The 25,600-nt window shown below is 39.1% G+C and overlaps 1 protein-coding gene across 6 annotated transcripts in view; it reads right to left on the bottom strand.

Annotated features, from left to right (window-relative positions):
- TACC2 (transforming acidic coiled-coil containing protein 2) overlaps window positions 1–25,600 on the bottom strand; it is a 306,574-nt gene that overhangs the window by 71,578 nt on the left and 209,396 nt on the right. For all 6 annotated transcript variants that reach the window (XM_043983128.1, XM_043983126.1, XM_043983127.1 and 3 more), the window contains exon 9: window positions 2,422–2,558. In XM_043983128.1, coding sequence (XP_043839063.1) covers window positions 2,422–2,558 — 137 coding nt within the window. The remainder of the gene's footprint in view (window positions 1–2,421; window positions 2,559–25,600) is intronic.

The following is a 25,600-nucleotide window of genomic DNA, read 5'->3' on the forward strand; positions in this document are numbered from 1 at the left end:
GAGAGTTGGACCAGCTGGGTTTTGATCACAACTCTGCCCGTATCCCAAGTGATCTTGGACCAAGGCCTTTCACTCCCTTTGCCCTTTGTTTCCTCGTCTGCAAATTAAGGGGTTGTATCAGATGATCTCTGACATTCTACTAAGTCTCTAGCTCTGCAATTCTCGAAATCTTCTACCAAATGTGGCTTTGATATTTGACTAGAAACTTTACATTCATGTACACATGTATATTTCTGTGGGACTTACATTTTTCTGCTGAAATGAAACCTATGAGATTCTTGATAGGCTAGTCTTCCTTCTAATCCTTTTCTGAATTATACCATGCATTTTCATGAGCAAAATTTGTAAACTCAAAAAAGTAATACTTTCATTTTAATTCCACCTTTGATCTACAGACTACAAAATGCTTGGCACACAGTAGTTTTCTATGAAAAGTTAAGTATTGAATGGTTTTGTTAATATGAATATATGGTTCACCTGGATTTGATGGAGGTGCCTTATTATCTAAAAGTATTTTTTATGAAACCCTGGGTTAATAGGAGCAAAATGTCCTTCAACTGAACTCCAACCTGAACTCAGATAGCTAGCAGATAAAAGACCCTACACCTGGTAACTTCTTTTCCTTTAGGATAGTAAGTCCCTATCTTATGGGAACATCTGGGTGTCCTCATCCTTGCCAAACCCTTTTTTTTGAATCCTGTAATCTTATCATGATGTTTCTATATTTCCTCCATACTTGTTATAACTGAAATTGTTAAACTGCTTTTGCTTCTGGGTTGAATTTATCATACTATTGAAACTGATAACACTATGTAACCCATGGACCAAAAAAACCTTATACACTCTCAGAAGAGGAAGTCCCCAAGCCCTTTTGTGAAGGCTCTCCACATGATCATGGTTCTTTCTTCTTGGGACAAAATAAATTGTTATTATGTTTTTCCTATCCATTCTCTGATCTGGTTTCTGTGAGGTACCAACTTCTGGTAGGAGAAGCAGAAATAGCCTTCTCTGATGTAGGTGAACAAATTGTAGGAGATATTATTAATGTCTCTGACCTGTTTATTATCTTGTAGGAGGATGGGTATGAAAACATATTTTAATTTTCTACAGTTTTTTTAAAAATTCACATTAAATTAAGGGCCATTCAGCTTTTTCCTCATGATTTTTATTGTTGATGGAAAGTAACAAAAGTAGATCTGTTTTTTAAAAAATCCAGGGAAATAAAAGAATCCCTATAGATTTCCTTTCCACTTCACAATCAAATAAATAAAAAGAAATTACCCTCTTTTTGAGAACAAGGTCTCAAATTTGCTAAGTGTATCTAGATACTGCTGTTGATTGATTGAAACCACTGAAGAGAACCTGCTGGCAAGAGTATTAAAATTGCCATTTGTCAACTTGTAACACTCCTTGAAGCATTTTTTGACACTAGCAAAGGCAGTGGGTTTTCCTTGATTTTTTCCCCCTTAAGCAGGAGCCCAGAGAAATATATTTGCTCAAGAACAAAGCACTGCCTGGTATCCATTGCTTTTAAAACAATGGCTTATTCAGACTTAACAGATGCAAAATGACACTTCATCCCTTTTGCAAAATCAACACCCAGGTGAAAATTCAGTTTTATTCTGGAGTTCAACGTCAGTATGATGTGCTCACTTCTGGCACTTCCTTCCTCCTTCAATTTCCCCAAATAAACAGTCTTCTGAGTATGCTAGATATATGTCAAAATTTCTGCTTGCAAAGAGAAATTCAGATGCAAGGATATGTATTTCAGACAACTAGCAGCAGGTCATGGGATGGATGTTCAGGACATCAACATCTGGAATGAGCGCATCTGTGGCCAAATTTTAACACAACGTGAGAAGAGAGCGAGTGAGAAAGAATGAGAGGGGCTATCAGAAACATAACAGAAAAGAGGGGGTTAGTCGGGAAATGAAGGTTTTAAAGACAACATTGGGATATTACTCCTTTCAATGTTCTTTCTGAGCCCTTTTTGGCCCTCTCTTACCTTCTCTATCTCCAAATCCCCTTCTCTCCCATAGACTGCAGTTCAATGGGTGATTTCACTAGAATTTTTTAAGGCCTCTACAAATGTGTAAAGTCAATGTTTTGAATAAAATAATTCAGTGTTTTAACTTGCAGTGCATTTAATTGTATTAAAAATGCATGAAGCTCAAACTCTCCTCACATGTATCCCTAAACAAAAAAAGGCTGATTTCATGGTCCAGGTTGCAAAAAAGAGCTCAGATTACATTTGGTTCCCTCTTAAGGATATAAATGGACTCCTGGGGTTTAGTGTTCAATTCTAGCCAAGTCCCCAAGTGTAATATTGGAATCCTTTCTTTTTGGAAGTAGTAAGCACGGGGCTGACTCTCTAAAGGCCCTCCCTCCTGAGTGATCCCAAACATTCATTCCTTTCACTACCTGGGTCTTCTGGGGGTGGCTGTGGTCTGATTTCTTGTTCTGTGATGATTTCTGGAGGTGGAGGTGGTGGGGCTGGCGGGGCTTTGACAGGAGTTGTTGATTCCGGAGTCTCAAATGCTTCTTCAGAGTCAGAACTCCTGGCCAAAAGAGAGAAAACGAGTTATTTTTTGTAATTAGTTTAGATGGGAGAGTTTTACAGCAACTATGGTAAACAATGAAGCTTTCCAATGAAAACCATCAATTAATAAGCATTTATTAAACACCTACCATGTTCCACAGGGGCAGCTAGATGGCACAGTGGATAGAGTGCCTGACCTGGAGTCAGGAAGGCTCATCTTCCCGAGTTCAAATCTGGCCTCAGACACTTACTTACTAGCTATGTGACCCTTGGCAAATCGCTTAACCCTGTCAATCTCAGTTTCTTCATCTGTAAAATGAGCTAGAAAAGCAAAAGGCAAACCACTCCAATATCTTTTCTATGAAAATCCCAAATGGGGTCAAGAAGAATCAGACATGACTGAAAAAAAAGGACTAAACAGGATGAGAAGTCAGAAAAAGAAGCTTACAATTGTGTGTGTGTATGAGTGTAATATGTACAGGTATATTTTAAAAAGAGACACAAAAAATTGAGGTGGGGAAAGGCACTAGCTGCTATTACAAGGTGTGTGGAGGGAAAGGTTGGGGGAATCAGGAAAAGTTTCATGTACAAGGTGGCATTTCAGCTGAGACCTGAGGAAAATTAACCATTCTAAGAAGAGGAGGTGAGAATGTGGGGCATTGTGAGACATCCAGTGTAATGGCCCAGAGAAGAAACATGGAGGGTGACATAGGAAGAACAGTGAGAAATCCAGTTTAGGTGGATCAGTGTGTATGAAGGGGAGAAATGTGAATATAAAGCCTCTGAAAAGACAAGTTAGAGCCAGGTTGTGAAGGGCTTTTCATGCCAAACAAAGGAGTTGATATTTGATCTTAGAGATGAATAGCAATCACTAGAATTTATTGAGTGTGAGGGAAGGTAGATGAGCATGGTGAAGAGGCAGGGTCAAAGTCATAACTGTGCTTTAAGAAAATCATGACAGATTGCAATGGGGAGAGACAAGGTGAGGCAGGGAGATCAATCAGGAGGTTATCTGACTAAAAAAAATGTAAGAGCTTTGAGGAAAGGGATGGTCTCATTTTTTTTCTTCTATACTCCCAGTATCTAGCTCAGAACCTGATAAATAATTGGAGCTTAATAAATGTCTGTTGCTTGAGTGCTTGATCCTCGGATAAGTTTCTTAGTTTCCAATCAGGATGGATACAGGATAAAAATTAAAAAACTTACCTTGCAGCATGCTTCTTAATGGAAAATATCATTATTTCAAATTTTATATGGCCCTCTTCCTCAATGAACACTCACTTTAAACTCAATTTGACTTGAGATGTGTGTTTCCAGCTTTGCATGGAAAACAAATACAATGAAGTATTTTTAAATGAACTTTAGGAACATTTCTTGGAATAGAGGAATGGAAATAGACACAGAAAGAATAAGAGGATTTGGGCTTGTGTGTCTCTGTGTGTGTTCTGGGGAGCATTTCTTCTAGGGCGTAAGCATAATGTAAGACTAAGATGTCCTATATTATAAATAGGTTTCCACTCAAACACAAAACCACTGCAAGTTTATGTCCAATATATCTACACTTTGAAATGAAAAGGGGTACTATTTTATGGAAGAACATTGAGCGCTGCCCTTGGTTAAAAGAGAATAGAGTACAAAAAGTACTTTATGCACAATCCCTCCCTAGTGCAATTCCCAATGTTGGACAAAGCCCCCCCCCCCATTCTGGTTCAATGCCTCTACTATGGTGAATATCCTGTCCTAACAGATGAGAATGAACCCCACTCCCAAAGCATTTCTATCTTTTTAAATTTATTTATTTTTTGCAGGACAATGGGTGTTAAATGACTCCCTCCCTTTTACAGATAAGGAAACTGAGGCCCAGAGATGTGAAATGACCAAGAACTCACAAGCAATAGGAAAAAGGGCAGCTACTGACTCTAAGTCTTCTGGTACCTTCCATCACAAACCCACTGTTGCTCACAGTAATCTGACTCTTCCATGAATCCAAAACACTTTTTGTCTGTTATCATTCATTTGGTACTTGTCACATATTTGTAAGACAATATGGAATAATAGGCAGAATGATGATCCAGAGGCAAGAAGAACTGAGTTCAATCCCTGCTTTTGATAGACTGAGTCACTATGGGATTATGATCAAGTTATATCCCTTCTCTGGGCCTTAGGCAGGCTCTCTTTAAGACTGAAAACTATGATCTGTTTTGACCCACATTTAACAAAGTTATAGGTCCTTGAAGTATTATCTTCTATGCCTTGTCTCCCCTGTAAGACTGAAATTCTTCCTGAAGACAGGAATAGCCTTTTATATTTCTTTACATAACCTTACAACACCTTAAGCATGTGATACTCAATCAATATTTGTTATTTGGCTTAAATTAAATACCTGATTCTAATGCTAATACTAAAAAAGTTCTGATTCTTTAGATTTCTGCTCTTAAGCTGTCAAAATTCTGTGCTCACCAAAATTGCCATGATTAACCAGTCAGAGCAACACAGGAGAAAGGGCTGAGATGGAGAAATTAATGTGTTTAAAGCAGAATCCATATGCCCAAATTCTAATGGAAAATAATGAATTCAGTAAGTATACTTTAGTTTCTTGACCTAAATTTAGCAGGGCAAGGGAGTTCTCTGCTCACCTCCTCCTTCTAAAGTATTTTCTAGTTACAACCATTAAAAATTAAAAAAAAAACAATACTTCAGAATGGGAAAAGGTAAACACCAATGAAGAGATGGCACTTTTTTTGCTGCACAAGTGAATACCTAATTCATACCAGAAATAAAAGGAGGGACGGTGTCGTTTTATAAACATATATCAATGCTAAAAGAGACCAGCCTATAGATCACACAGAATGCCTATGGACCAGACATTGCAGATTATAAACTCCTTGAGGGTAAGAAACAAGTTTGAGTTAAATTTTGCATTTACACAGAACTTGGCACAAGTGCATTCAATAGATGCTTAATAAATACTTGTTGTATTCTATGTGTTGTACTTTGGGCAGGGTATGATGGAAAAAGACTACTCTGGAGTCAGAGAAACTAGATTCAAATCCCACCTCTAATAACTATGTGACTTTGGGAAAATCACTTCATTTCCCTTCACCTCAGTTTCCTCATCTGTAAATAATGACGTTGAATTAGATGGTTTCTAAGATCCTGTCCAGACCTATCATGCAATTCTATGAATTTTATCGAGGCAATGGAAAATTTTTTTTAAAAACTTTTTTTTTTACCTGTAGGAAAAAAATATAAAGTAGTTACAACATTGAGACCCAAAGAGAAAACAGGTTTTACACATATAGACTCAATAGCCCTGCTGTGGGGTCACTCTTTATGCCTGTCCCTAAGTCAAACCCTCATTCTTACAGACCTGAAGCACACAGTGACCACAGATTAAAACAGTGATCTGATTGAAAGCACCAACTTGCCTCCTTCCTGAGATTCCCTGCAGGACTAAGAAACTGTAATCGCCACTGCTTCTTACAGCCATCCACATCCAACGTGCCCACTCCACAGGAGACCAGACATGCCAGGAATCGAAAGCCATCTCGACTGAAGAAAATACCCCTCCAACCACTTCCTTCACTGTGCGCCTTCTACAGCATTCGCATCTCTTTAGATTTCCTCAATACTGGAAATCTACAACTAAAACTGCTGTCCCGGTTACCAGTTTGCTGGACTTATCTCAGTTCTTAGATGCTTTTATTCAGCTCCACACCTGCAGAAGCACAAGCAAACAAAGTGTATCCTATCACACTTGCTTCTGTCTTTCTCTGGGTTGGCAGCATGTGGTTATCGGGGCACAAAAGACCCTGGCTCTTTCTTGACAACTCAAGTGGCAGGATGGGCCGGGTGCCCTTTCGTTTCTCTGTTGAATTCCAATGAGATCTGTGCTCCTGCAGCTGCCTAGACTGTACCACTTGCTCTGGAGGTGGCCATTCATCACAGTACCTGCACAGAATCCAGCCAAGGGCCAGGAGGACAGGAGTTATTGTTCCTGCTGCCTGTTTACTCCAACTTCCTGGTTAAAACACTTCACTGCTATCAATGATTAGCACTGCATCGACTTCTTTCAGTTCACTCTTTGTTTCCAAGCATAAACTCCTGCACATTCCAGCGAAATCTCCGGGAAGCAGAGAGCAAGTTAATTAGAAGAAGTAGATGGTAGCTTTTTTAATGAGCTGTTTTTCAGTATTCAATGGCCTTGTGCTCAAAAAAAAAAAAGTATTTCAAGACCAGGAATCTCTGTGTTCCACCCACAATGAGTCTGCCCATAAAAATACAGCAGCATTTGTGAGTCCCAACAGCACAGAAAAATAGTAATTTCTATTTCCCCTACTAGAAAAACAATGTTCTCTTGTAGCCCCAAATCGAGGTTGATTTCATTTGCCAAGATTGAAATTGGCGAACTGCTTATGTATCAGAGGGAGATTCAACCACGTAGCTATTCCAGATTATAATGACATCAACTTCCATATGTATGGATTAGAATATTTGCTATGTAAGTGGCCTATTTCAACAGTCCCCCCCAAATCTAGCTTCATCAATTTTGAGATTTCCTCCAGAGGTAGATTGCAATCCTTCCATGCCATAGTAGGCAGCTGCTATTACAAAAAGAAGAAAGAAAAAAACTACCACCACCTGGCAATCAATCAGCCTCTTACTGCTGAGTCTCTCTGCACTTAGGGCAGTTTTCTTTCATTGAAAGAGCCCTGGACTTGGAACAGGAACAACTAATCCTGACTCTGACACTCAATAGCTATGCGTCCATGGGCAAATCACTTAACATCTTTGGAATTCAGTTTCCTCAACTGTTAAATGGTAATAATAATAATAATAATAATAATAATAATAATAATAATAATACCTTACAGTACTGTTGTGAGTATTGGATAAGATAATGAATATAAATAGCTTTTGGAACTTTATAGTGTTTTAAAGGTTGATGATGACATACCCTCACAAAAATGGTAAACCAAAGAAGATATGTGTTTAAGGAAGCAGGTGTACTATAATAAAGATCTATAGTATATATTTCTAGAACTAGAGTTTTGGTTTTTGTTATTGTTTTCCTTTTAGGAATAATTCTCTCTAGATGAGGGGAAGAGAGGCATATGTTGGGAAATAAGAGTGATGTAAAAACAAAAAATGCTATTTTTTTAAAGTTCACAGAAAGGATAATTCTAAAATATCTCAAGGATAATTTTTGTCAAAATCTTATTAAATGTAGTGTTTCTGATGCAAAATAATAATAACAACAACCAAGTCCTTAAGAGTAGCTGATATTTTGCTGTCCTGGGAAATGCAGTAGATCAGTGTTCTGGTTCTAGCAGAGGAAGACCTGTGTTCAAATTTGGCCTCAGACACTTACTAGCTGTATGACCCTAAGCAAGTCCCTGTTTGCCTCAGTTTCCTCATCTGCAAAATGAGATAGAGAAGGAAATAACAACTACTCCAGTATCAGACACGATTGAAATGACTGAACAACAAGAAGATGTATTTCCAAATTAAACTTAAAATCATGCATTAATTGAATTTAGCAGTAGAAGGAACTTAGACATCATTTAGTACAAATGTAGCTGAAGGTTAATAGCTTATCCAAGGAAATAAGCTAGTTACTGGTTCTCTGACTTCCTGGCTGATACTTGACAAAATAGAGTGCCCCTTCATTCTGAGCTGCCTATATAATGAGATGCTTTGTACAGTATACAGAGTGCTAGAACTAGAAAATGCTGTCTTACTAGCAATTCTTAATGAAGAGGAAATGCAGAGAGTAGGAACTGAAACAATTGCCTGCTTTTTAAATGTCAACTGATTGTCATGAAGCTATTTTTAGGGTGAGTCAATTCCCAAGAGAAGCTCAAGTAAACATATTTCTCCAGTGAAACCCACCAAAATATTAGTCATTAGCTCAACACTGGTCAAGTGGAGTCCTGAATTAAAGATTCAGTCCTGTTCCATACTAGCTGTGAGCCTTTGGGCAAGTCACTGCATTTCTCTGTATCCCAATTTATTCCTCCTTAAAATAAGGATGTTTAACTAGATAATATCACAAGACCCTTCCAGTTGTCATCATCTTAGAAAGTGAATTTGGAGAATACACGCAGAATGGGGTTAAAGGTGAGGGAAGGGACAACCCCCTTTCTATACTTCCAATAATTCCATGCCTTACATGTGCCTTACATGAAGCAAAATCCGATTAGGTCAATCTGTATGTGACCATGATATTCCTGACCTTTGAGTCCCCTGGATTCCCTGATCACTTCCCCATGAAGGCCGAGTTCAGGGATGCAAAAGCACTTTGTGACCTCCATACTTAAAGCAGGGTCAAGCATGATTGACTGGCGATGTGTGGGCCAAGTGAGCGACCTCCCCCATTAAGGTCAACCATTCTTTGATCTGTAGTTTACTTTCCCCAAGCTGCTAGTAACACAGCATCAGTAGTTCCATCTTGCTTGGAGATTCAAGGTTCATCACCCCTTGGGGTGATTTGCATTTGTCCCCAATGAGCCAAAGCTGCCAACTTTCACACAGCAGTGAATTAAAAATTCCCCATGTAAGCGTTGATCATGAAGTGGGGGAGGGGTGGTGCCAGAGGGGGAATCTCACCCTTTCAAAGGGCAGAACCTTCTACCTTATGGACACACTGGTTATTTACCAAAGCACTTACAAATTAAATTAGGCTCTTATTGCCCAGGAGGAGCAATAGCCAAGAAACATCTGCAAAAGATAGAACATTTTCACAGGATAGCTTTCTCTGTAAGTATATGTCCCAGGGCACTCTCCTAAACACACATTGTTAGAGAGAGCTTATTTACAAAATGACACCAGTCCCTAAGCTTGAAGAAATAAAGGCGTTGAAGCCTAAAGCACAATTGTAGGAAATGCAGAAATAGTTTTGAATTAAACTCCTTCTGGTTCATGATTTAAGCTACTTGTAATTGAATTGCAGTGAGTCTCCTTCTTTCCACAAGCTTTGGAAGCTGCCTTAGTTTGTTTACAAGCCTCAAGAGGAATTAATAATTGCTCCTGGTATCGGGTCTTTAAGTTAACAAAGCATTTTCTCACAGCAATCTTTTGAGGTGGGTAGTCAAGGCCTCTTTATCCCCTCTTGACTCCCTTTAGGATTTTAAAGATGCTGATTTTGTCAACACAGACTAAAGAGACCTCATCTTTTCAGTCTGACCTCACCAGGCACGCTCTGCCCAATTCACTGGATCATCAGACCTAATTTGGGGATACCCTTGTCCTCCCTAACTGGATACAAACAGTAGACCACAATACCTAGGGCTAAATACAAATGACCAGATATGAATAGCCAGGTCTGGCAACTACAGGGGCTGGCCAAAGATCCCAGGCCTCTGGACTTCCAGTTTTATCTCTGAGGCAGCTAGGTGGCACAGCGGATAGAGTGCTGGGCCTGGAGGCAGGAAGACCTGAGTTCAAATCTGACCTCAGACACTAGCTGTGTGATCCTTGGGCAAGTCACTTAACCCTGTCTGCCTCCTCTGTAAAATGAGGACAATTATAGCACCTACCTCTCAGGGTTATTGAGAGGATCAAATGAGGTAATATATCTAAAGTTCTTAGCACATAGTAGGCATTTAATAAACGCTTATTTCCTTCCTTCCACATCAGGGTCCACCAGCCCTGGTAGTCACATCTATCTGGAGAGCAAATGGGCTGATCTAGGCCTAATTTCCTAAGGAAGACCCCCTACCTCCTTTGGAGCAGAAGAAGGCCAATAAATTGGAGGGCTATTTTTATACAAAGTCAGCGGCTTTAAGTTACTCAGGCTTAACTAAGTCTTAGGGAACACCTTGTATTTGGTTAAGAGGGGAAAGTGAAAGGGAAGGAAGCCAAGAAGGCAAAGAAAGAAGGAGGGCTCAAGTTCATCCTCACTGAGGGGGTCTCCCATCTCCCTTTCTATGGCAGAGTCCCTTCCTTTGCAATTCAGTAAGCATTACGATCCTCGGAGAAAAGTCAGGATAGGAAAATCTCTAACCCCAAAGCCAGAAGGCTCAAAGCACCAAGTTTTTTTTTCCTTCTCCACAGTATCATATAATTATAATTGATGTTCATAATGATGACCTGACAGTGCTCTAAGGTTCTGATTCACAGAAGAAAGATTAAATGACATCTGTTGTAGCTTCATGCTCAGTATACAATTTGCCATGCTACATTGCTCAGAAAATTGGGAGCGAGAGTGTGGTACAGTGAGCGCAAAGAACCCTGACAGAGCCAAAAAACTGGAAGACTTTTAAAGTTGGAGGGGACCCTGGAGGTCATCTAGTCTAATCTGAGGAATAGAGAAGTGATTTGCTGATGGTGACAAAGGTTAAGGGCAGTAGTGAGCAAAGCAGCGGGGAAGACCTACAGGAGAGTCTCTACCTACCCATTATTAGCTAGGTAACTCCACTTCTCTGTATCAGTTTTCCAATTTGTTAAATAGGAATAACAATGCCCAGTAACCAGCCAGCAATTTTCAGCATTTTTGCAAGATTAAATGAGATAGGGGCAGCTAGGTGGCATATTGGATAAAGCACTGGCTCTGGATTCAGGAGGACCTGAGTTCAAATCCGGCCTCAGACACTTGACACTAACTAGCTGTGTGACCCTGGGCAAGTCACTTAACTCTCATTGCCCAGCAAAAAAAAAAAAAAAAAAAAGACTAAATGAGATAGTCAAGGAGACTGAAGTCTGAAAACCACAGAGTATTTGTTGTTGTCATTGTTACTGTTGTCATTGTTCAATGATGTCTGACCTCTTTCATGACTACAGCACACCAATATGACCCATGAGGTTTTCTTGGCAAAGATAATGAAGTGGTTTGCCATTTCCTTCTCCAGTGAATAGTAGATGCTGAGTAAATGCTTAGGCAGCTGGGTGGTTCAGTGGATAGAGCACTCGGTTTGGAATCAAGGAGTTCAAATGTGGCCTCAGACACTTTTCAGCTGTGTGACTCTGGACAAGTCATTTAATGCTGTTTGCCTCAGTTTCCTCTTCTGTAAAATGAGCTGGAGAAGGAAATGGCAAACCACTCCAGTATCTTTGCCAAGAAAACCCCCAATGGGGTTACAAAGAGTCGGATATGACTGAAAATGACTGAACGAAAATAAATGCATATTGACTCACTGTAAAATGTTACATAAATGAAAAACATTAACAACATCTTGCATATAGTAGGTGCTCAATAAATGTTTGTAGATGTTGAACTTAGTTAATGAGAACATTTAATTAGCCAGAATACCCCATTCCCTGACCATAATGGGTAAGGAGGGCAAAAATAAGAAATTGTTGAAAGTGGAAATCCCAGTAGCTGTAATAGTGATGAATAAGAAGGTACAACCTGAAGATAAAATGTCTGGCCCTCCAGACCTCTCCCTGAAAAGTTTAATTCTCACTATTAAAATGGATATGGGATATGGCATCATGACGTGAAGTAATAAATTTCACTTGAGTGTTCACTGAATTATAGTTCATCGACCTGGGGAGGAATTGAAATCAGCAAAACAAAAAAAATGCTGACTTTTAGTTTCTATGATGCAGTTGCTCTTGCTTCTTCTAAGTCCCCTGAAAAATCATCTAGAAGGCAGAAACTTTGCAGAATGGTCTCCTTACATCCACCTATTGTTTTAAGATATTCTTTCTAAAAACACCCACACATATAATTTAGACTTCCTGAGACTCAAATCTGGCCTAAATTATCCCTGGGCTTGATATACTACAACCTCCAACATAAACTTTTCATTCCTGCAAAATATAAACTTTTAACTTTGGAACTAAGTTCCCAGAATTGCTTAGACAGAAAGAATTATGCTTATGTTCATGATAGCTAGCTAACAGTAGCTAACTTTTATGTAGTACTTTATAATTTGCAATGTACTTTACAAATATTATCTCATGTAATCCTCACAACAATCCTGGGAGGCAAGTGCTGTTATTATCACCATTTTACATATGAGGAAACTGAGGCTGACAGAGGTTAAGTGACTCACCCAGCACCCCACAGCTGATAAGTATCTGAGGCTGGAATTGAACTCAAGTCTTCCTACCTCCTAGTTCAGTGCTCAGTGCTCCCTTGCTTCCCAGCAATGCTGCAGGTGACTTTACTAGCTCCCTCTCCCTCAATGGCTATCATTTGAAGAAATTTGTACTGCTCACTTCAAAAATGCTCCGATTTACAAAGCATTTACACACAATAACTCTTTGAGGTTGGTAGTGGAAATATTACTAAGGATGAATAGTCTCATTTTACAAAAGAGAAAAATGGGGTTCTGGAATGTTAGACAATTTGCCCATGGTTACACAGCTGCTAAAGTATCAGTCTCATAATTCCACCTTAGGTCTCCTGAAGCCAAGTTCAATGCTCCTACTCCAAGGCCACACTGGAGCCAGGAAGACCTTGATCCAAGTCCTGACACTGGAACACAGTGGCTGTGTGATCCTAGATAAAGCACTTGGCCACTCAGTGTGCCCAGACATAGTCAGCAGCCAGCTTGTATTAGTAGGGATAGCTTCCCTACCCAGGAGTATTCTATATCAATGAAATCATAGGTCTAGTGTCTATCTCTATCCCATGCTATATTTCTTTTTTTGGGGGGGAGGGCAATGAGGGTTAAGTGACTTGCCCAAGGTCACACAGCTAATAAGTGTCAAGTGTTTGAGGCCAGATTCGAACTCAGGTCCTCCTGAATCCAAGGCCAGTGCTTTATCCACTGTGCCACCTAGCTGCCCCTACTATATTTCAATTAAATATTTATTTAAAAGTACATCTTGATTCCCATCCCCCCAAACATTGCTAAGTAAGTGTCTTCCCCTGGGAAATTACCATCATCTATCTATCTATCTATCTCTGCACACATATATACATATATATGTGTACATATAAATGTATATATTTTGTATTTAATCTTCTGTGTACATTTTCTTTTCCACCAATACAATATAATCTCGTTGAAGGCAAGGTCTATTTTCATTTTTGTATTTGTAACCACAGTGCCTATTACAGTTCCAGGTATGTAGAAGGCACTTGATAAATACCTGGTTTTTGTTTGTTTGTTTTTTACCAGACCTGTAACTTCATTGATAGAAAAAGCTCCCAGAGAGCAATTTTCTCTACAAATATTTGCTTTGCAACTTCTAGTCTTAAAGAGCGGCTTATAGCACCAAGAAGTTAGGTGACTTGTCCAAAGTCACACAGTCAGTATGTATCTGAGCAGGACATGAATCCAGCTCTCCAGATTTCATGGGGAGTTCTCAACACCATACTGCTTCTTTAAGTGCTTAGTGAATATTTGAACACCTACTATGTATCAAATATTGCTTGGTACAGGGTGAACAAAGGGAAAAATGGAAGTAGCAGTTGCCCTTGAGGAGTTAAGTTTCTTCTGGGGATATACACCAAGGAGTAAATTTGAGGTCATTTGAAGAGAAAACATTAATAAATGTTAATATTAATAAATAAATTAATAAAAAATTAATAAATAGATGGCACAGTAGATAGAGCACCGGCCCTGGAGTCAGGAGTACCTGAGTTCAAATCCGGCCTCAGACACTTAACACGTACTAGCTGTGTGACCCTGGGAAAGTCACTTAACCCCAGTTGCCTCACTAAAAAAAAAATATATATGTATATATATATATACATATATATATATATATATATCCTTTAAGGGGGAAAACTTGTCTATACAATCAGATATTAAGAACAGTGAAACTGAAAATTTCTCCTAACTTATAGGGGTAAATTGAAAGGAGTAATTTATTTTGTAGACAACATCAATAAAGAATTATTCTAACATTGTCTCGTCTCTACATAGTTTTCCTTTAAACTAAAAAAAAAACCCAAACCATTTTTTTTTTTTTACTGTTACACAGTCTGTTGTATCAGAGCACCATCATCCATGCCAAGAGTTTAGGAATTCATGTTAGGTCTCAGAACAGGGCTAGGCCAGGATGACCATATTGCATTTCAAAACATAATCCTTAAGTACAAAGGTGAATTACTTTTCTCAAGGAACAAGGATCAATAAAATACAAAGCCAAGGCCAATGTGACTATTAAGTTACAAATCTGTAAATTCAGGTGTGAAAGAGAGAAAGAAGGTTCAGTGTGATATAATAGATCAAGACAATCCCATCCTTTTCCAATTCTCCTCCCCACCCCTCCATTTCCATCCATTTGGCCAAATGGGTGCACTGGATAAAAAATTATGATTGATCATTTTTTAAATGTTTGTTGATTTTTTGTTGTTGTTGTTTTTACTATCACCTTCATTTAATGGATCTAGTCCTTCCTTTTTTCTATTCCTTGTAACACAAAATAAGGGGGGGGGGGAAGCAGTTAGCAAAACTAGCCATCAGAACTAAGTCTAACAGTATATACCCTATTTCAAACCCATAATCCGTCATCTCTTCAAAAAGATGTAGGCGACTGATCACTTTTATTCTCTCCTTCATGACACTTCCCCATATAACTAAACTATGGTTTATTATGAAGTTTCTTTTAAGGCTGTAAAGAAGGAATGGAGGCAAGTTGTGCCAGAGCCAGCTCTATTTGCTTGAGAGAGCTGATTGTTAAATTTTTAGTATGAGCATTTACACATGAATACTAAGACTCAGGGTTTGATTTGCTGTTTTATCAGTTGTCTAGACTTAAGAAAATGATCGAAAAAATGCTAATACAGATTCAACTTAAATGTATTCTACTTCTTCAGAGACCTGGTTGTTAAACATTTATGAGCACACCTCTGAAGAGAGATGCCTCATCACTTTTTTTTTTTTGATCCTTTATTTCCCTCCCCCATACCACTTTAGCTATTATAAAGTCTCTTTTAAATTTTTAATTATAAAAAAAATCTATAGATTTGAAAGAGGGCTAAGACATCCCTTCTAGCTCTCACTCTATGGATCTATTCTAGAGATTAAAACTTAATATAGTTACAATAGGAAAGAAGCAGCTAATTCACTGGCTTGGCTACTAATTTATTCTGTGACCATAGGTAAGCCACTACCTCTCTGGGCTTCCCATCTCTGGAAAATGAGGACATTTGATTAAATGATTCACAACATGGTATAGTAGACAGAGAACTGAAAATGGAGTGAGGATGATTTGGGTTCAAATCTAGCCTCAGATATATACAAGCATTTCACTCCGATGGGCTTCAAGTCTCCCCGTCCATGTATAATCACTGAGTTAGACTCGATGACCACTAAAGTACTTTCTAGTTTTAAACCTCTAATCCTATGATCTCTAAGGTCCTTTCTAGGTCTAATGTTCTCTGGATTCTATTCTCTCTAATAAAAAACAGTCAAGAAGAAACAATATCAAAGCCTCAGTATCACCTCAGTACAAGAATATTGGTGGAACAGCGGATAAGGGGTCAGACTTGGAGATAGAAAGGCCTGGGTTTGAATCCCACTTCAGAGAGTTATATGACCCTGAACAAGGAAAAAGCTTTTAAAACTTCTTTGTGAGGATCAAATGAAAATATCTGTAAAACTGGCCCTAAATTAGAATTATGAGAAGATACTTCCACCTCACCCTCTTGCAGAGGTGGTAGGTCTACAACTGTTGCACGTTGCACATATTTTCAGACTGTTTCAATGTATTGATCAGTTATACTGACTTTTGCCCTTTTTTCTTCTTTTCTTTGTCTTTAAAAAATACTATTTGTCACATAGGATGGTTCTCTGGGGAGGAAACAAGAAAAGAACCTGGGAGAAAATATGGATCTGAAACAAGACATTGATAGAAGTTTATTTAAAAAAAGAAAAGGCATGTAAACTTTAAAGCACTATTTAACTGCGCCATCATTATTACCGTTGCTATCATTAACCAGTAGACACTGACACCCAGAGATGCTGAGGAATTATTAGCCTAGGGTTGATCAGGGCTTTGGACAAAGCAGATAATGTCCCCAGTTACAATCTCATTCTTATTCTACTCCATTCTGTTTTGCTTCTATACCTTCATCTGGTTTCAGAGTCCTAGACTAGGGATTTTCACTGGCAGCTAAAACCCCCATTACTGTTTACAGCAGGTTACAGAGATGAGAGGATGACCCCATGTAGCCTCATGGGGAATCAGCTGTGTAGGTCAAGGGAGGAAATTCTAAAAACTGCACATGCTTCAGATGCAGGAGAGGAAAGGTTGCTTCCTAACATCCTGATAATCACACCTAAGAGAAATGAGAGAGGAACACATCTCTGCAGAGGGAAAAGGCTGCTTAAGTTACTGACACTTGTCCAAACAGTAGAATGGCCACCCTCTACTGTCTCCTGATCACCCCCCCCCAAAAAAAAACCTGATCCACTAACACCTTTGCTCCTCCTCCCACACACTCAAAAGCCCAAAGAATGGTAAGCAAAGGAATTAGGAGAGCCCAGTGACCTGCTGACACCATTAACAATACTGTCAATTATGAGGGAGGGCAGAACTCTCTCATGGCTGTCTTCCTTTGCATTTCAAAGTAATTCATGTTTGGTGGCCTCCAATATATCTAAATCATGATGAGTAAAGTCGCAATGTGGAGGGGATAACTATAGGTCACAAGCTAGGAATCGTCCTGTATTACTCACTATCTCTCGCCCCCATATCCAAGCTGTTGCCAAGGCTTGTCGATCTGACCTTTGTAATAACTCTTGAATATATCCCCTTTTCTCCTCTGACATTGCCACCAGTCTAGTACAGGCCCTCATCGCCTCACACCTGGAGTACTACAATAGACTGATGATGGATCTGCCTGCCTCCATCTTCTCCCCACTCCAGTCCATTCTCTATTCAATCAGTAAGGTGATTTTCCTAAAATGCAGATCTGATGTCATATTCACACACACACACACACACACACACACACACACACACACACACGCACGCGCGCGCGCACACATACAAGCACACACTCCATCCAGTGGGTGGCTTCCTATCACCTCCAGGAACAAATATGAAATTAATGCTCTGGCATTCATAGCCCTTCATAGCCTAGCTTCCTCCTAGCTTTCCTTTGCAGTCTTCTTATACCTTACTCCTTCTATGTCCTTTCTGATTCAGCCACACAGGCTTCCTGGCTGTTCCATGAACAAGACATTCCATTTCTTAGCTCCAGTCATTTTCTCTGGCTGTCCCCCATGCCTGGAACGCTCTCCTTCCTCCAGGTCAGACTACTGACCTCACTGGTTTCCTTTAATCCCCAACTAAAATCCCACTTTCTATAAGAAGCCTTCCCTAACCCCTTCTTAATTCTAGTGCTTTCCCTCTTTCAATTATTTCCTATTTATTCTGTATTATAGCTTGCTTTGTATATATTTGTTTGCTTGCTGTCTCTTCTATTAGATGGTAAACTCCTTGAGGGCAGGTACTGTCTCTTGATTCTTTTTGTGTCCTCAGTGCTTAGCACAGTGCCTGACATGGTAGGCCCTTAAGTAATGTTTGTTAAATTGAATTCTCCTTCTCCTCTGACTCAATTTCTCATGGTCAGATGCGTGCTCTCTCTCTCTCTCTCTCTCTCTCTCTCTCTCTCTCTCTCTCTCTCTCTCTCTCTCTCTCTCTTTTCTTTTCTTTTTTTTTCAGGTGTTCTCTTAAGGTTATCATTTCCATCCCAGGAGAGGCAGAGTTCTGGCTTGGAAACCAGTCATTGCTTATACTGTAAAACTGAATTCTGGGATAGGAAACCTAGCTCAAGTCATTTCCACTGCCTGCAGGCTTCCGACTCATCTCCCTGGTCCCAGTCTTTCCCCTCTTCAATCCATCTTCTACACAGTTGTCAAACAGATATCAATAAAGAACAGGTCTGAAAAAATCACTCCCTTAGCTCAAAAAGGTTCAGTTGCTCATTATCACCTTTGACAAATGAGCCAATGCCTCTGTTTGGCATTTAAAGACCTTCACAAATCTGCCCTGGCCATTTCCCACAGCTCATTTCCCATGATCTCCCATGATTGCCATTATATTCCCATTTCCCTCTCACTCCCACTTTACATTCCAGACAGACTGGCTGACCTACGCAACATGACCCTGCACACAACAGTCTAATTCTGGTTCCATGCCTTTGAATGGGCAAAGTGCTGCCATCTACAGATGGTCGCCTCTGATTCTATGGGTTGCTGGCACTCCCCTCCTCAAATTCCTTTGTGCTCTCTCTCTACTCCTCCCCCATCCTTTGCTTCTCTGACCCCATAGTGTGGCCATAGAGGTCTCTGAACCTCTCTTCCAACCCCTCAGACCTCACTGATGGCAGAATTACCATTCTGCCTCTCCAGGGTGCCTCTGGAGGGTGCCTCTCCAGACCCCAAGGCACTGCATCTGATGCACTAATGTCCTGTCAGGGATTCTAGACCTTGCCATTCACTCTGAATTCTCTCATGTGTGTCATCTCTTCTAATTAGAGTGTAAGCTCCTTGAGAGCAGTAACTGTCTTAGTGTTCGAAGCCAAAGCACTTAGCACAGTTCTTGGTACACAGCACTTGTAAGTGCTTTTTGAATCACATCCATCCATTCATTCATCTATTCATATTTATCTATATGATTTATTCTTCTCCTACCCACCCCAGTAAAACATAAACTTCTTGAGTACAAAGTACTTTAAATTTTTGTCTTCATATTCCTAGTACCAGTACACAGTAGGCAGTTAAAGTTAATAAATTCTTTTTAAATTGAATTGAACTGGGGCAGCTAGGTGGCACAGTGGATAGAGCACTGGTCCTGGATTCAGGAGGACCTGAGTTCAAATCCAGTTTCAGACACTTAACAATTATTAGCTGTGTGATCCTGGACAAATCACTTAACCCCAATTGCCTCCCCCCACCTCCAAAAAAAATTGAATTGAATTGACTGAGAAGAAGAAAAGTTCACTGTTGCCTGGGCTTTGCTTTACTTTTTCTTTGTAACAGGGAAGGATGATGAAGAGTGACTCAGGTATCGGGAAATGGTTGTGAGATAGAAGTTAAAAATAAAATGAGATGGAAGAGCTAATCATTATTTATTCCTTCCCAGTCTCCTCCCCCTGCCTTTTATTCTATTCTTGATTCCCCTTCTAAACCATAGTAGGTGCCTTGGACCATTGGCCCAGAATACTTTGAAGAAAAATATCTTTAAAAATCACCAGTACAACTATGGGGATCCAATCACCCACCTCCCCTCTCCCACAGACAGACAGACACACCCACATATATATACACACAGAGAGAGAGACACAATGCTTTAGGGGCCAACTCCCTACTTTAAGGAAATGAGCATAAATTATATATGTCAAGGATCTGGTTAAAGAGTCTAGAAATATAAATATAAATATAAATGCATGAAAAACCCTTTTTTCCTGAAAGTAAAGCTTGCCAACCCAACTTTCTTTTCCTGAAGTGAAAAAAAATATCCAGAGCACTTTATTAGTGCCCCTTTAATGTATAACAATGAAGAATTAGTGAGTTCAATCAACAGGCCTGGTGGCTGACAGAGAAAAGGAAATCTCAGAGGCAGGAGCTCCCTTTGATCTCCTTTGTGAACTTTTGAAGTTCACATAAAAACAGGTGAAACAGGCACAAGACTGATCTACACTGAACACCAGGAATGCCACGGGAACTTTCCAGAAAAGACAGCCTCTTGGAGGGGTGGAAGTTTCCTTACGGGCCTGTAACTCTAATTGTAGTCTTTTTCCCATCTGGATCATCACAATTTAAGAAGAGACAGCCTGGGTGTCTTCCAGATGACAATACTATAAACAAACAGTATGCTAAACTATAAGACCAGCATGTGCAAGGAAAATGTCAGGAGTCATAACTAGTCTCCATCACTGTTCTTCATCAATAACAGACTTACTAAATGGGGACTCCAACTCTCTCTGGATTCTTTGGCCTTCATGGGTCGATTTCTGTCCTGGGTATATCTGCCTTAGCAGTGGGCAAGTCTCAAAAGCATATGGTGATGAACTGCTAGATGTTGATAATGTGGTGATTCTTGAATTTCTCAGGGGCTTCCCACTACTGGATAAGAAGTTCCTATCCAAAGTTACTCAGGTTACCATGGATAGATTGTGATGGGAAATCTGGAACAATTAACCATTCCCCTGGGTCTTATTCCTCCTCTTTGAGGAACCACTGGGTGGTCTTGAGACGTGAGAGACACTTAAATGAATAAAGATTCACAACAATGGGCTGAGCTTGGGGAGTTTTTCAACTGGTTCTACTTCATATCCTGTGACCACTGTCTAATTGAAAGATCACAGAGTCAGAAGATGAAAGCTAGAGCTGAAAGAGACCTCAGAAGTTATCCATCTACTCTAATACCCTCATTTTACAGAGGAGGAAACTGAGGTCCAGGGAAATCGTGACCTTTTTTTTTCCCCTTTCTCCTCAACACTGATAACTGTGTATGTTGCTTAAAGAAAAAAAAAAAACCCTGAGATGTAACCAAGATAGTGGAGTAATGGCAGGGACCTTACTGGGCTCTCCCAAATTTCCCTACAAACAATGTTAGAATAACACCTCAAAACAAATTCGGAAGTTGCAAATTCAAGAAAAAGGGTTGAGGTAAAACAATAGCAACAGACCTTGGGGTTGACTGGATCAGCAGCAATGATTCCAGAGCTCTCAGGCCACAGATTAAAAGGGATCTGAACAACTGGTCAGAAGGACAATATAGGGGACCCTTTGCTGGCACTGGGACTAGGACTCTGTTGCACTGCCCACATGTGGGTCTGGATTGCAGTCCCAAGGAGAGGAGGAGTGCTAGCAGGAGAGGGGATTTGGACACAGTTGCAGAGTAGAAAAGGGTGGTCACTCACAGACCAGAGCACAGGCCTAAAGAGCTGTGATCACACCTTTCTTTAGATCATACCACCTTAAAAGAACTGAAAATTTACAGACCCCCAAAACTAGCTCTGAAAACAGCAGCATAAAAAACCCAAAACTTGAGACAGTGCCCCCTTCAACCTAGGAACAGAGTTCAACTTTAACTTAAAGTTAAATATCAATTAATAAGCTAGAAATACAAGAAAACAACAAGAAGAACATGACCATACAAAACTACAGGGAAGATCAAAACACAAAATCAGAAGACAACAATGTCAAAACAGCTAGATTCAAACCTCAAAAGAAAAATGTGAACTGGTCTTAGACCCCAAAAAGAATTCCTGGAAGAGCTCAAAAAGTATTTTAAAAAATCAAATAAGAGAGTTAAAAGAAAAATTGAGAAAAGAAATGACAGTAATGTGAGAATATCATGAAAAAAAAAGTCAACAGCTTGGTAAAGGAGGTATCAAAAATACTAAAAAATAATAACATTTTTTAAAAAACAGATTGGTCCAAATGTTATTAAAGGCACAAAAGTCTACCTAAGAGAAGAACTCCTTGAAAAATAGAATTGGCCAAGTGGAAAGGGAGGTACAAAAACACACTGAAGAAAATAATTCCTTAAAAATTAGAATTGACCAAGTATAAGCTAGCTTATGACTCCAGTAGACACCCAAGAAATAATAAAACAAAATCTAAAGAATTCAAATAGAAGAAAATGTGAAATATCTCACTGGAAAAACAACTGACCTGGAAAATAGATCCAGGAGAGATAATTTAAGAATTACTAGACTACCTGAAAGCCAACCCAAAAAAAAAAAAAGAGCCTAGATATCATATTTCAAGAAATTATCAAGGGAAACTGCCTTGATATCCTCAAACCAATGAATAAAATAGAAATTGAAAAAAATCCACCAATCACCCCCTGAAAGAGATCCCAAAATGAAAGCTCCCAGGAACATTATAGTCAAATTCCAGAGCTCTCAGGTCAAGGAAAATATATTTCAAATAGCCAGAAAGAAACTATTCAAATATCATGGAGCAACAGTGAGGATAACACAAGATTTAGAAGATTATACTTTAAAGGATTGGAGGACCTGGAATATGATATTCTGGAAGGCTAGAATTATAACCAAGAATCACGTACCCAGCAAAACTGATTATAATCCTTCAGGAGAAAAATGGATATTTAATGAAATAGAGGAGTTTCAAGCATTCCTGATGAAAAGCCCAGAGCTGAATAGAAAACCTGATTTTCAAATACAAGACTCAGGAGAAGCAACAAAAGGTAAACAGGAAAGATAAATGGTAAGGGATTCAATAAGGTACATGGAAAGATGATACTTGTAACCCCTAAGAACTTTATCATTATTTAGGGCAGTATATAGAACCTATATTGGATTGCTTTCTGTCTTGGGGAGAGGGGAGGGAAGGGAGGGAGAAAAATTTGGAACTAAAAATCTTATGAAAACAAATGTTGAAAACTATCTTTACATGTAACTGGAAAATAACAAAATACTTTTATGATAAAAAAAGAGTAACATTAACTGATACAAAGTAAAGTGAGCAGAACCAGGAATACACTGTGTATAGTAATAGCAATGATCAACTGTGAATAACTTAGCTATTCTTAGCAATATAAAGATTTAAGACAATTCCAAAGGACTTTATAATGAAAAATGCTATCCACTTCCAGAGAAAGAACTGATGGAGTCTGAATACAGATCAAGACATACATATATATACATATACTTGTATTTTTCTTGTTGGTTTTTTTTTTGGTCTGTGCTTTCTTTCACAAGATAACAAATATGGAAGTATGTTATATATACAACATATATAAAATAATATCACTATATGAAATTTCTCACCTTATCAATGAAGGGGGAGGGGAAGGAGAGAATATGGAACTCAAAATTTTAAAAAACAAATGTAAAAAAAATTGTTTTTACACATATTTAGAAAAAGATAGTTACTATCTGCATTTGTACACTGGAAGGAATGAGGTGATTTCCAAATACCTATAACTAAGATGGAACAATGGGTGCTCTGCTCCAAGAAGTTGGAATTTAGAGGGTACAAAAATTAAATTATTTTTAAAGATTGCACAATTTTAATTTCATGAAAATATATCTTGATAATTAAAAAAAGGAAAGAAACCCCAGAGTTCACTTAATATTTTTTTTTACCCTAAACAGGTGGCTTCTACTTAAATTTAATAAAGCAACCTGTAGTAGGGAAAACACTGGAATTGGAGATAGAAATAACAGATCTGAATCCTAACAGGTGTGAACTTGGATCATTGTTGTTGTTTGTCCTTCATTCTCAAAGAGGACCAATAACATCAGAAAGGTGGTATCATGACTTGTAGGATTGGATTTAAGTGAGGCAGGGCTGTGCAAAGTCACCAGCCTCCCTCTCTCCTCCAGTGTCATCTGGGTCCAGTGGCAAGACATAGATCAGGACGACGAAATGATCTTGAGTAAGATATTGGACCGTTCTGGGTCTCAGTGACTTGGATGAGCCATGTACTTTCTAAGGCCTCTTCCAACTCTGAATCCTATGAGTCTCCTATAAGTGATTGGCTCCATTTCTCTCCACACTTTAACTCCCCCTTCCTCCCCCCAAAAGACTACTTTAGTAAACTGAAAAGTGTGTGTGTGGGAAGAATAAAGGAAAATTTTGAATCATTGAATTTGCTTTGAGTATTGCTTACCAGGAAAAGCTTCTATGAAATTTCACAAGTTTTTTTTTTTTTCACAAGTTTGTTTTAACCAACTATTTAATATAAACGATAATGAAAGATCCAAGAAAGATCCTGCTGGAACTACCACTCAGAGTGCTGAGTATGGAGTCAGGATGACCTGAATTCAAATCCAGACTCTTTACTAGCTGTATGACCCTAGGCAAGTCACTTTAACCTCTGTTTGCCTCAGTTTCCTCATCTGTAAAATTGGGATAATAATAGCACCAAGACCCCCAACCCCACCCCTGGTTGTTCTGAGGATCAATTGAGATAATATTCATAAAGCACTTTGCAAATCTTAAAGCACTATATAAATGCTAGTTAGTATTAGTGTCATCATTTAATCCTGAGAAGACCTGTGGCTGTAGGTAGACCTAATTGGGGAAATACAAGAGCTCTCCAAGGTTTGGGGAGAACATTTAGCATATAAAAGAAAGGAGATATTGAAGTTTGCCTTTTAGCAACCGCCAACAGAATGCAGGGCCCCAAATCCCATCTCCACCGGCTGTTTTCAGACCTCAGCCCAGGCAGGGTGCTTCTTAAGAGGATAGGAGACAGTGCCGCTCCATTAAGAATAAGAGAGCTAATCAAGAAAAACCCTAGGGCATGAGCCCTCCTAAATAAAGAGAGTTGGCAGCTGTGTAACCTTAAGAAACTTCAAAAGCCCCGAGGAGTATTGGGACCTATTGTGTCAGAGCAAAAGCACAGTCAATTTTGCAGAATCTCTTTTTTTCTCTTCAAGACCCTAATTTAGACAGCAGAGAAAAATCCAACGATAACAATACTTGGAGAATCATAGAATTCTGAGCCAGGATCGTAGAGATCATTAAGTACAGCCTTGTAATTTTACAGATGAGGAAACAAAATTCCTGGAATCAGTGACTTGCCCATAGGTAGTGTTAGCCAATATATAAATCCATGAGACCTGTGTTGCAACTGGATTGATTACAAGAGAAATGAATATGCAAGTGGAATTCCAGGTGTAAGGATTTCTAAGGTATGAATTTGGGATCGGAACCCCAGTCCTCTGTGCCTCCAAATCCAGTGTGCCATCTGGCTATGTGCCATGCTCTCCCAGGCTCTGAATGAGTGCTTATGGAGGGGGGTAGGGGGTAGGTCATTTTCAGCTGTCACCTTTTCTATAAGAATGAGGGCAGGGGGGTAATTGCAGAAGACCCAGCACTTATGGAACGAGCAAGAGGGTGCTCTGGGATAGAATAGTTTATTTGTCAGATTTATGTACAAGGGAAGAATTTAGAACCAAAGAAGATATAGAGAGCATTACAAACTGTAAAATAAATAATATTGATTATATAAAATTAAAAAGCTTTTGCACAAACAAAACCAATGTAACCAAAATTACAATAAGGAAAGAAGAAAACTGGGAAAGAATCTTCGCAGTAAGTATCTCTGATAAAGGCCTCATTTCTCAAATATATAGAGAATTGAGTCAAATTTACAAAAATACAAGTCATTCCCCAATTGATAAATGGTCAAAAGATATGAACAGGCAGTTTTCAGACAAAAATT

This window comes from Dromiciops gliroides, chromosome 2 (genome assembly GCF_019393635.1).
Source record: "Dromiciops gliroides isolate mDroGli1 chromosome 2, mDroGli1.pri, whole genome shotgun sequence".
Taxonomy (NCBI): Eukaryota; Metazoa; Chordata; class Mammalia; order Microbiotheria; family Microbiotheriidae; genus Dromiciops; species Dromiciops gliroides.